The sequence below is a fragment of the Thalassophryne amazonica genome, chromosome 3 (genome assembly GCF_902500255.1).
Source record: "Thalassophryne amazonica chromosome 3, fThaAma1.1, whole genome shotgun sequence".
Classification (NCBI taxonomy): domain Eukaryota; kingdom Metazoa; phylum Chordata; class Actinopteri; order Batrachoidiformes; family Batrachoididae; genus Thalassophryne; species Thalassophryne amazonica.
This window is the reverse complement of record NC_047105.1, coordinates 90,449,493-90,462,407: the sequence shown is the minus strand read 5'-3', so window position 1 is coordinate 90,462,407 and position 12,915 is coordinate 90,449,493. Positions and strand designations below refer to the sequence as shown.

At 39.5% G+C, this 12,915-nt stretch overlaps 1 protein-coding gene across 1 annotated transcript in view; it reads left to right on the top strand.

Annotated features, from left to right (window-relative positions):
• cita (citron rho-interacting serine/threonine kinase a) overlaps positions 1-12,915 on the top strand; it is a 134,185-nt gene that overhangs the window by 69,371 nt on the left and 51,899 nt on the right. Inside the window, 11 exon segments of the mRNA XM_034167074.1 lie at positions 1,714-1,888; positions 7,897-8,094; positions 8,303-8,356; positions 8,644-8,841; positions 9,122-9,315; positions 9,393-9,528; positions 9,687-9,791; positions 10,118-10,258; positions 10,468-10,575; positions 10,717-10,909; positions 11,100-11,261. Of these exon segments, the coding sequence (XP_034022965.1) occupies positions 1,714-1,888; positions 7,897-8,094; positions 8,303-8,356; positions 8,644-8,841; positions 9,122-9,315; positions 9,393-9,528; positions 9,687-9,791; positions 10,118-10,258; positions 10,468-10,575; positions 10,717-10,909; positions 11,100-11,261 (1,664 nt within the window).

Sequence of the window (12,915 nt, the reverse complement as noted above, 5' to 3'; positions counted from 1 at the left end):
GTATGTATGTGTGTGTATGTATGTATGTATGTGTGTATGTGTGTGTGTGTATGTATATGTATGTGTTTGTGTGTGTATACTGTATATGTATGTAAATATGTATATAGACGAAGACATGGTGTTCACTTGATATGTTTATGATAATGGGATTTGAGTTTGTGTTGTTAAATGTATTGTAGCATGGCCTAAGCAGAGGGTCACCCCTTAGAGTCTGGTCTGCTTGAGGTTTCTTCCTCAATACATCAGAGGGAGTTTTTCCTTACCACTGTCGCCTGTGTGCTTGCTCTGGGGGTAGGTAATGTGTATATATGTATGTATGTATATAGGGGGTGGGCGTTTATAAGCCTTGCTTCTGCTCACCCCATTTTGGTCACACGTCACTGTAGAATTGTCTTGTATATCAGCCTTTGTTATTGACGAATTGTGTGCCAAATAAATAAGTTCAAGTTCAATATAGCGCTTTTCCATCTGCATCAGACGCTCAAAGTGCTTTACAAATAATGCTTCACATTCATCCCGATGTCAGGGTGCTGCCATACAAGATACTCACTACACACCGGGAGCAACTCGGGGATTAAGGATCTTGCCTGGATTTGAACCGAAGATCCTCTGGTCTCAAGCCCAACGCTTTAGCCACTAGACCATCACCCATCACCTCCCCTTCTGTTAGAAAGTTTTCATTAATAAGAGTTAGCCACTTTGCTGTTAGCTATGCATTTAGCTGTGCACTATGCAAGCACAGGTGATTTGTCATTTGATTTACATTGTTGCTAATTCCATTATTTTGTTCATAATAGTCTGGGTTTCACTTAAACTGTTTACCAAAGTGATTCTCTGGACAATAAATGCTATAAAACTTTGGCATTCAAAATAACACTAACACAAATAACCTGTTTTTGATGAAAGGGCCATACCAGCCATTTTGACATTTGAGCCATATACTTTGGCAGAGTGGTTGCCACTAGGCCAGTCAAAACCATGACCTGGGTTCATGTTCACATGATTTTACAACTATATTGAAAACCTGTGAAGAGAGACTCCAACTGAAATATATAGTGACAAAATCAGATATGGATGCCTGGTCATTTTTTCCCTTTTCTTTCTTTTTTTGAGTAAATGTAAGTGTTCCATTTGGAAGATGGTTTAAAAGCTACTCTGAGGAAGAAATGTGAAACTACAACAGACTGCAAATGTAAAGTGACAAAAAAAACAAAACAACCAAATGCATACACATTTGGTTTATTCTCCTTGTAGATTTGGAGTTGTCATAAAATTATTGTATTATTGGCAACACCTTTTCAAAACCTACAACTGGATCTGTCAAGTTAAGAACACTTTTTGCAACCTTTCCTGAACTTCATTATGTTCTGTTCATTCCAATATTTTTTTTCTTTTACTGAATGTATGTTAATTGAAATCTGTCTCAAGAAGACTTCACCTGTCAGCAATCAGCAACTATCTGATTTTGAATGTCTATCATAGTGAACTTAACTCGGTGGGATGTATGAAATGTAGGAAAACATTCATTTATAAAGTTGTCTGCTTTGGACATTTTTGCCAATCACATAATGTGTATGGGAGGACCTTCTATATTATTACAGAATGTCTGGTATGGTGCTTTGAAGTATGACATTGTGGAGACACTGCCTCTTTGGACACTACTTTCCACTGAGTAAGTTAATTAACAGAGATCTGGATGTATATTTTTGTCAGGAAAGCCCAGGAAGAGATGATCTCAGAGCTTCGACAGCAAAAGTTCTACCTGGAATCTCAGGCTGGAAAACTTGAAGCCCAGAATGCGAAACTGGAGGAACACCTGGAAAAGATGAGTCAGCAGGAGCAGACCAAGAGAAGTCGGCTGCTGGAGCTGGAGAGCAGACTCCGGGAGGTGAGGTAACAGGGAGAAGACAGATGAAAACTTGCACTGTATTCTGTGAGGTTTGCATATATTGGTTAAAGCCTGTAATCTGTACAGTTGATGGCTTAGTAGGATAAGGAGTTGGACTGCAAGTATGTGGACCCGTATTTGATTCCTAGTCACACTACCTTTTCTGAGTCACTGGACATGACAGTCATCAGCACTGTCTCAGTTCACCCACCTGAAAATGGCCACCATCTTTATTAGTCTGGTATCCAATCCAGTGGGAGTAGGAGTTAGAGTGAAATGTGCTTCACTCTGCAGAATCTGGAGATCAGCATCAATGCCAACAGGCCTTTGGGCCATTGTAGAACTTCTTTATATATATATATAGTATTCTTTTTGTGAAACTGGACTGAAAAAAGCTCAGCTATGCAGAGCTCTCTTAATCTGAAAATGCTTGTTTTATTTAACAAATTTTCAAAAATTCTCTGGCTTTTTTAAATTGATCTATTTTTTAGTTAGAGCTATACACCCATTCAAATTTTACAAAACTGTCAAGATTTAGTTTCTACTGAAATCCCAGCATGATGATGATGTTTTTTTTTTTTTTTTTTTTTTTTTAAATGTGTTGCAAAATTACAGCTCATTTTAATTAAGAGAACATATTTGTCTGGGGGGGGATTGCTTAACAAATATTTTATTTTCCTTTTAACACTGTCTGCCATAGGACATGCTTGTTTGCATGCATGAGGTTTTGAAATTACCGGAAGTTACCTTTGACCTCATGCGAGGCACACGCATGCACACGACGTGCATGCTAACATCCATAAGATATCTTGTAGGTAACTTCAGAGGTGTTATCTGATTTCAAAAACTGCATTTGTGGCTAGTGCAGGTACTGGGAATCTTGTTAAAGTTGAGGGTCACATGGATTCCACTCAGTGGGCCTCATGTATCAATGTTGCGCACTTGTGGCGTAAATTTACGGCGTAAACTTGAAATACACCAAAGTCGCAGTGACATGTATCAAGCAGTGCGCACCTGCCCATTTCTGCCGTACGCCTGACGTGATCTTGATAAATGCAGCGGGTGGAAATGATCGTAATTATAATAAACACGCCCATAAAAATTCAGACACACCCTCGTTTTACGACATGGAAGCCGGGAAGACGGCAATGAAAAAGAACTCCACCAATCACGAAGCGTGCCAATAGAGCGTCAGAAGCGGCCGTCATATTAATTGTTTTGTAGCATAATCAAAAAAGTGTTACAGTGGTCCCTCATTAATCGCTGGAGTTACGTTCTAAAAAATAGCCCGTAATACGCGAAACCGCGACGTAGTCAGCGTTATTTTTTACAATTATTATAGACGTTTCAAAGCTGTAAAACCCCTCACTACACAGTTTATACACTTTCTCAATCAGGCATGAACATTTTCTCACTTTTCTCTCGTGTGTAAACACTCTCAAAGTTCAAACCTTAGTAGGAAAATAATACCAAACTGTTTTCAGGCCCAAACATTTGTTTGAGAAATAAAAATAGAATGTTTTCCTATAAATAATTATGATGGCATTTAGAACTAACAAATTAATTTTAACGATCAACGAACGAGGTCGGACACATAAGAAATTATTAATAGTGACTGACCAGTATTTCACAGATCGGGCCTCTGTGTCCTGACGCTGCGCCTTTTCCCACTCACACCTGGCTGCAGCAGGTGTTTGTTTCCGTGTGACAAACACAGTTATGAGTAGTTGTTGGCGCTCTTTTCTCTTCTGGGCAACAACATTCTTATAAACAGATACGCAGAACACTGTGCATGCAAAATTGGACTAAATACTCCGGAGACTCCGAGGCCACGACAGGTGAATGGCGTTATAGCGAGGGACCACTGTATTCTCTTTTCACATGTCAATAATTCTTGACATGTGGATATTTGCTCGCTCAATTAATAAGACACGCCTAATCTGTCAGATTTCTTTATTTTTTAAATGTATTTCTGTATTTATTTTATTGTGACAACCGAATGGAGACGACAAAACCTGGATGCAGCACGGGCGAATTAAGGGAATGACGGAACTACAGTTGTTATTATCAATTTCATAGTCTAAAACGATCACACCACATAAAGTTAAGCTCAGCGCTGCTCTGGCTCCAGGCTCGAAGTCTGGAGAAAAAGGCGAGCAGCGCTGTCTTTGCAGTCAGTGCTGTGACCACGGATCGTGCTCCATAACAATCCCGCAAAGGCGGGATTTGTATTGATTATTATGTAGTATAATCAGGAAAGTGTTATTTATGTAACATATGCATTGATTTGTATAATGGCACTGTTTATCATGTTGATCATCTTCATTTTTATGTGGATTCCAGCGCTGGTTCATTTTGGTGTATAATTTACACCACCTCTCGACCTGGTGTATATTTTCAGCGCAGCGTACGCCAATGACCACATTGATAAATGCCAAGTAGCACAGCCGTTTTGGCGTACACCCCATATACGCTCAAATATCGCTGTACGCAACGTTGATACATAAGGCCCATTATCAGTAGATTCTTGAGAACAATGTTCAAGAATCAGTGACAAAGATGAAGTTGTGCCAGGGCTGGATCTTTCAACAAGACAATGCCTCAAAACACTGCTTAAAATCTACTAAGGCATTCATGCAGAGGAACAAGTACAACGTTCTGGAATGGCCATCTCAGTCCCCAGACCTGAATATTATTGAAAATCTGTGCCATGATTTTAAGCAGGCTGTCCATGCTTGGAAACCAGCAAATCTGAGATGTTTTGTAGAGAAGAATGGTCCAAAATACCTTAAACCAGAATCCAGACTCTCATTGGAAGCTATAGGAAGCCTTTAAAGGCTGTTATTTCTGCAAAAGGAGACTCTACTAAATATTGATGTATTTTTTCTGTTGGGGTGCCCAAATTTATGTACCTGCCTAATTTTTTTTTAAAGAATTATTTCACACTTTCTGTAAATCCTATAAACTTCATTTCACTTCTCAAATATCACTGTGTTTGTCTGCTATATGATATATTTAACTGAAATTTCTGATCCAAACAACCAATCATTTATAAAGGAAAATCATGGAAATCATCTGGGGTGCCCAAACTTTTACATGCCACTGTATGTAGACAGATGTTTGCCTTTCCCAATCATCTGCAGTCAAATAATGAGTTAAGCTGTAGAAACATCATTTAAGCTGTAGAAACATCTCAAGGATGTTTTTGTTTTTTTTGTTTTGTTTTTTTTATAAATTTTCAAAAATCTCAAACAAAAACTTTTTTCACATTGTCACTATGGGGTATTGTCTAGAATTTTGAGAGAAAATATGAATTTCATAAATTTTGGAATAAGGCTGCAACATAACGTGGAAAAAGTGAAGCACTGTGAATACTTTCTGGACTGTATGAGATTTACCCTTCAGTTTGAGGATCACGTAAAGGTTCCTTGTTGTCACAGCTCCAGCCTGAAGAAACGTACTTCAATAGGATACAAACTTCTTTATCTGCTCTGGGCTCACTGTTCTGTAGCTCAGACTGCATTCAGACCTGAATTTGAATGAATGAAAACGAAACACAGAACTAAGAACCAACAAGATTCAATTTACATCGATGTATTTAAAGGAGAAACATGTTTCTGTTGCTCCGATTGGCTCAAAGGCAACTCCTGCAGACTCTATTACATCTAGCTGTAGGTTGAGAGATTTATCAAAGTAAACATAACGTTTTCTGCCCCTTGTACCAAGATATATATATATATATATATATATATATATATATCTCCAATAAATAAACATTTTGTTGTAATCGAATGTCACAATAACCCTACTCCCCTGTTTGAGAGCTCACAGTCCCTGGTGTGCTGTCAGTCAATGCTACTGTTGGACATCCCACTGACGGAGTGTCATATCTTCCTCCACATATGCTTCCCCACTGAGATGTAATTATATAGATTGGCACTAATTGCTGGCTTCTCTGTTCCAACACACACAAACATATATGCTTCCAGGTGCAATTGGCCTTTCCATTTCCTTAATAGATTGTGGAGGTGCCAAATCCTTTCTTGTTTTTTTTTTTTGTTTTGTTTTTTCCAGTATTAATTTTTTGACAGTCCCAAAGCATGCATGATTTCTTTCAAGAAAATATGACATGATGTTTAATTTTATAGTCTGAGCAGATATAGCAGTTTAAATTATTGAATGTACTTGTTTTTCACCACTCAGTTATGGATTTACTTTGTGCTGGTGTTCTTTCTATCTTTAATGGAAATCGGCCAAGCTTCCTTACTATGGTTTTTGCATGCATCATTGTCTGAACTGTTACAGAAGACCTGTATAGGTACTGAGGTTCATTGGCGTCAGTCCATCGTAGACTCTCATCCGCTTCAAGGATGCTAGTCTACAACTCCACCTGGACAGAATGCCAGTCCGATCCAGGTTACTTACCTAGCCACTGCTGGAACTCATGTATAGGAGGGTAGACTGGGACACTGCAAATGGAGTGTGTTGTTCAATGACACAGAAGTAGCATGATTGGGAATTAAACCCAGGTTTGCATTTTTTTTTTTTTTTTTTAGCCCAGACTTCCCTGCTCTGATGCATAATGTAGTACTGTATATTTATTCGGATGACAGTATTCACACAAAGACTGTCACCTGCGATATAAATATATCTACAACCCCTGGCAAAAATGATGGAATCACTGGCCTTGGAGGACGTTCATTCAGTTGTTTAATTTTGTAGAAAAAAAGCAGATCACAGACATGACACAAAACTAAAGTCATTTCAAATATCAACTTTCTGGCTATAAGAAACTCTATAAGAAATCTGGAAAAATTATTGTGGCAGTCAGTAACGGTTACTTTTTTAGACCAAGCAGAGGGAAAAAATATGGACTCACTCAATTCTGAGGAATAAATTATGGAATCACCCTGTAAATTTTCATCCCCAAAACTAACACCTGCATCAAATCAGATCTGCTCGTTAGTCTGCATCTAAAAAGGAGTGATCACACCTTGGAGAGCTGTGGACTGACATGAATCATGGCTCCAACATGAGAGATGTCAATTGAAACAAAGGAGAGGATTATCAAACTCTTAAAAGAGGGTAAATCATCATGCAATGTTGCAAAAGATGTTGGTTGTTCACAGTCAGCTGTGTCTAAACTCTGGACCAAATACAAACAACATGGGAAGGTTGTTAAAGGCAAACATACTGGTAGACCAAGGAAGACATCAAAGCATCAAGACAGAAAACTTAAAGCAATATGTCTCAAAAATCAAAAATGCACAACAAAACAAATGAGGAACGAATGGTAGGAAACTGGAGTCAACGTCTGTGACCGAACTATAAGAAACCACGTAAAGGAAATGGGATTTACATACAGAAAAGCTAAACGAAAGCCATCATTAACACCTAAACAGAAAAAAACAAGGTTACAATGGGCTAAAGAAAAGCAATCGTGGACTGTGGATGACTGGATGAAAGTCATATTCAGCGATGAATCTCGAATCTGCATTGGGCAAGGTGATGATGCTGGAACTTTTGTTTGGTGCCGTTCCAGTGAGATTTATCTAAAAAAAAATCTAAAAAAGTAACTGTTACTGACTGCCACAATTTTTTTTCCTGATTTCTTATAGTGTTTCTTAAAGCCAGAAAGTTGCCATTTGAAATGGCTTTAGTTTTGTGTCATGTCTGTGATCTGCTTTTTTTCTACAAAACTAAAAAACTGAATGAACATCCTCTGAGGCCGGTGACTCCATAATTTTTGCCAGGGGTTGTACATGAATTTTCACATTCATCCACCATATGAGCTTATCAGAGGTAGGGCAAACCATATTTTCAAACAATCTTTGATTGTTTAAGTAATTATTGGTTTCCATTTCTGAGTTGCCTTGATCTCCTAAAATGCCTGCCACCTGGTACAGCAGGAAACAGATGCTGAATATTTACTGCAAATTCAAGGTGTTTGAGGGCTCATTAGAGTTCTTTTTCTTGTAGCATTCGTCATAGTCCTTTTTCTGTTGTAGATGGGTCTAGAACATGAAGAGGAGAAGCTGGAGATCAAGAGACAAGTGTCAGAGTTGACACTCTCTCTGCAGGAGCGAGAGTCTCAGCTTAGCAGCCTGCAGGCTGCACGTCTTGCCCTAGAGAGCCAGCTGCAGCAAGCTAAGACTGAGCTGGAGGAGACCACTGCTGAAGCTGAGGAGGAGATCACTGCCCTCAGGGTAACACAACACAGTGTGGGCATTTTGTACATTCGACAGAAATCTGTTTAATGGTAGGCAGATTGTGCCTGTGTTATAGAGTAAGATGGTTTGTGTTGCATTTTGCACATACACTTGCAAAAAGTAATGAACAGCACGATCATCATAAACAAAGGATTCATAAAGGTCATAAAGGTTTGTTTGTTTGTTTGTTTGTTTCTTTTTGCAGAATCACAGAGATGAAATTCAGCGCAAGTTTGATGCCCTGAGAGATAGCTGTTCGGTAATTAATGTTGCTATATTTTTCATAACCCAGTACTGAAATCTGCATTCAGGTACAATACTCTTCATTCAGAAAAGCTTCATCAGTTCAGATACCATAACCTGGATGGCTGAGAATCTCCACAGTTTGTCTGCCTACACTTCAGTTGTGTCCTTGTGAAGATGGAAGTTATCAGCAAGCAACTGAGTGATTGCTGCAATAATCATCTCAGCATGGCTTTGTTATGAGATCATTGAAGTACATGTTAAATGTCACCAGCTAAGGTCTCCCTTTGTGGTTTTCTTCAGGTCATCACCGACCTTGAGGAGCAACTTACACAACTGAGTCAGGAGAATGCAGAGTTGAACCGCCAGAACTTCTACTTGTCCAAACAGCTTGATGAAGCATCAGATGAAAGAGAGGACCAACTGCAGCTCAGCCAGGAAGTGGACCGTCTGAGGAGAGAAGTGGCTGACCGCGAGATGCACCTTAACAACCAGAAACAGGTAATGTGCACAAGCAAATGCTTGAAAGTGATTGAAAATGAAAATTTGTTCTTATATTAAAGATGGCTATTCCTCAAATGAAGGCTATAGATCATAGAGTACATGCATACTGCCGACTTTCGGCTCCATCATACTGAGACTTTCACTGAACAAGCAGGAAAGACAACAGTGATGGTGTCTCCCTACCTGGCTACCCCCCCCCCCCCCCCCCCCAACAAAAAAAAAAAATACAAACAAACTCTGAATGATGTGTTCTAAGTGCTTACATGTATTCTCTCAGAACATTGAGACATTGAAGACCACATGCAGCATGCTGGAGGAGCAGGTGGTGGAACTGGAGTCCCTGAATGATGAATTGTTGGAGAAGGAGAGGCAGTGGGAGGCTTGGAGAGCAGCCCTGGAGGATGAGAAAAGTCAAGCCGAGAGACGTACTCGGGACCTGCAGAGACTCTTAGACAATGAGAAGCAGAACAGGTAGTAAATGAGAATGCACAGGTGTGTAATGCATTTCTGCGTATTGTGAGGAAAAATTGACACACTGCCTTTAACAGGTTGCGCGCAGACCAGCGCAGTTCTGAGTCTCGGCAAGCAGTGGAACTGGCAGTCAAAGAGCACAAAGCTGAGATATTGGCCTTGCAGCAGGCACTGAAGGAGCAGAGACTGAAGGCTGAAAGTCTGTCTGATACAGTGAGTATCAAGTTTTTATATGGGATCTAAATGTAACCCCCACTGAAATCTTTTATCATTAAATGCCGGCCATTGCTGTTAAGAAAAGGGATGAGGGGGATCAACGCTGTGTTTTTGGTGGTAAAAACGATTTTTAACATGCTCAAGTGTTTGCATAGCTCAATGATCTGGAAAAAAAGCATGCCATGCTGGAGATGAATGCACGCAGCTTACAGCAGAAACTGGAGACAGAGCGAGAGCTGAAACAGAGGCTGATGGAAGAGGTATAGAGAAATATGATCACATATAGACCTTATTACTCTTGTGTATAAATACATTTATTTTCTGCTGTTGTGTTTATTTAATTTGGTCTCATAATTCATTCACTGAAAACAAGAACCCATATAGGGTTTTTTTGTTTTGTTTTGTTTTTAGCTGAAAGCTTAAAAAAAAAAAAAAAAAACCTTTTTAAAAAATGTACCTCATATACATTAATAGACACTTTTTACAGTTGTTTTAATAATTTAAGTGAATTGCATTTTGGACCATTCTGAAATGACTAATGTTCTAATATCCTTATTTAAATATGTGTTTACTGGTTTCACCATAGCAGGGAAAACTGCAGCAGCAGATGGATCTTCAGAAGAGCCACATCTTTCGTCTGACCCAAGGTCTACAGGATGCCTTGGACCAAACTGACATGCTCAAGACTGAGAGAACCGATCTGGAATACCAGCTAGAAAATATACAGGTGTGATCAGCAAATCCTTTTCAATATGATGCAGTTCGGTAGCCTCACGACAGAAACTGAGTGCTAGTTCATTCTTGAAATACAGGAAGTGATGTTGCCATAACAAGAAATCTTAGACTGACCATGAGGATAACCCTAAATGATATGCAAAGTGTTTTTATTTTTAATTGTATTTAGGTGTAATTATTGGCCTGTTTTATTTCCTGTAGGCAGTATACTCCCATGAGAAGGTAAAGATGGAAGGCACCATTTCTCAGCAGACCAAACTGATTGACTTCCTCCAGGCCAAAATGGATCAGCCCACCAAGAAAAAGAAGGTCTGAGAAGATAATAGTCATGATAAAACATCTTAGATGAAGAATTAGCTGTAACATTTGCAATGTTTTTCTGGTGTCATCTTATTAATGTCAACAGTATCTGTTTGTTAATTAATCCAGTGCTGTTCCCTTTCTAAATAGGGTATATTTGGGCGCCGTCGGGAGGATGTAGGTACCACAACTAATGGGGCACTGGCTCCTCAACCCCAGCCAGCCGTCCCCATGCAGTATAGTGACATGAAGCTAGCTTTAGACAAGGAACGATCTCGGTGTGCTGAGCTGGAAGAGGCACTGCAGAAAATGAGGATAGAGCTGCGGTCCCTCAGAGAAGAGGGTAAGTCTCAACATTAGGCAGCACAATTAATGCACAATGTCTTTACAGATACGGGCCTGTTTTTTTTTTTCCTCAGTTTCCCCCCTCAATAGTGTGCCTAGACTTTGAGCCCAGGGGTACTATAATAGTTCAGATTTACTACTATTCAGTTGATCTGATATAAGCTTTTTTTATTTTTGTGACAATACAGCTGCTCATTTCAAAGCCCAAGATCATGTGGCCCCATCCACCCCTGCCCAGGCTCGCCATCAGATCCTCATGTCAGCCATTGTCAAATCCCCAGAGCATCAACCCAATCCAAGCAGTCTACTCAACCCATCTACCCGCTGCAAAGAGACATCCACACCTGAAGGTGTGCCAGAAGTGGACATACACAGACTGATAAACAATTACTCACATAGATTTAATATTGTTGCTGAGACACTTGGCTTTCAGGTAATCAGCCTGAATTTGAAGTAATAAAGTTGACCCCAATGGGATGTTTACTCTTCCAGTATTAGCAGCAAGATAAACAGACTCTTCATGTGATTATTTTGTTTGTGTTGTGTTTTTTTATGTGTCTATGATCTTTTATCTTGGGCTTGTCTCACTAAGCACTATGTTGAGCTTCAAAATGTGATGAACCTAGAGCAGTCTATGTATTCAGCACATTTATTTAGCAAATTTAAAAAGTTTGCAGGTGATATTGTCAGGTGTGAACATTGTCACCTTACAGTTAGCACGATTGTGTAAGAATGGACAAACAATCACTAAAATGTTGAAAAAGCACTGAATATACAGATCACAGAATGATGATCTTAAAATCTGATTGGATAATCTGAATGAATCCCATGGTGTCTTGAACTATAATAGCTCCTTACCCTGACTATGCCTTTGTGACACAGGTCCTTGATTGTCTGTGTTCCCTTAATTTCACCTCGTCAGTGTTAGACTGTTCTCTTCTTTCTGTCTCTTTCATCTTGCTCCTCGCAGAAAAGAGGAGGGTCACCTTTGAAAGTAAGTCAGCAGTCTCATTCTCTGATTGTTAGCCCGGTGTGTCATCTCATGCATGTACTCATTTGCATACGTCTTAAATACATATGTTGATATCACATATCAGTCTTTGACCTTGATATGGAGTTAATGATTTTAAGTGTTCAGTAAACACAATAGATAAAGGAAGATTTGGGAAACTGCCTCCGTGTCATTCGTTGACCTGATACAGCCATCCTCAGCTATGATATGATTGCCTGACTTCCTCACCCAGAAACATTTTAATGCTTTGCGCAGGCATTGGCATGCCTAATCTGATTCTAATTATGTTAGGATGGCAGGTGTTTCAGGAATGAGAGCATAGCCTGCACTAACCCAAGGTGATAAGCTTTCCAATGACAAATGGTGCTTTTCTGCAGAAGGCTTATACAAAATACAGTTCAGTGATTTTTGACCTCAAAATCAATAAGCTTCTTGGAATCACGATGCTTAGCACACAAACTAGGTTTAGTGACACTCGGGCAAATACGAAATAAGTTACTGCACTCAAGATTTTTATGAAACTTGTGCCACTGACCTTGCCCTTTGGCCTTTTGACCCCAACGATAATGGGCTTCTTGGAGTCACTTTGCGTCATGCATATGCAAAGGTGGCATCAGGTCACAGCAACTGAAATGTTGCATGACTGACTGACTGACCCCGCAGTCTGCACATAGTGACACTGAGCTCACTGGCTGCGGCATGGAGACAAAAGGAGACATAATGAGGGTAGATTTGAAAGTAAGGCTTCCTGTTGCAATACATCCTTCTTTTTCCTGAAATATTTCCCATGTCACATGGCTGTTGATGCTGTTTAACTTTCACATAATATACAAGACCCATAACCATGCATTCAAGTTAAGGGACCAAATGGACAAGAGACATTGCTTTTTGAGCTCTTCTCGTTAGTCATTTTGCAATTTTGCAATGCACATTGACAAATTATATTGGAATTGCTTATATTTTAGAAAATGGTGACATTTTCCCTTTAACTT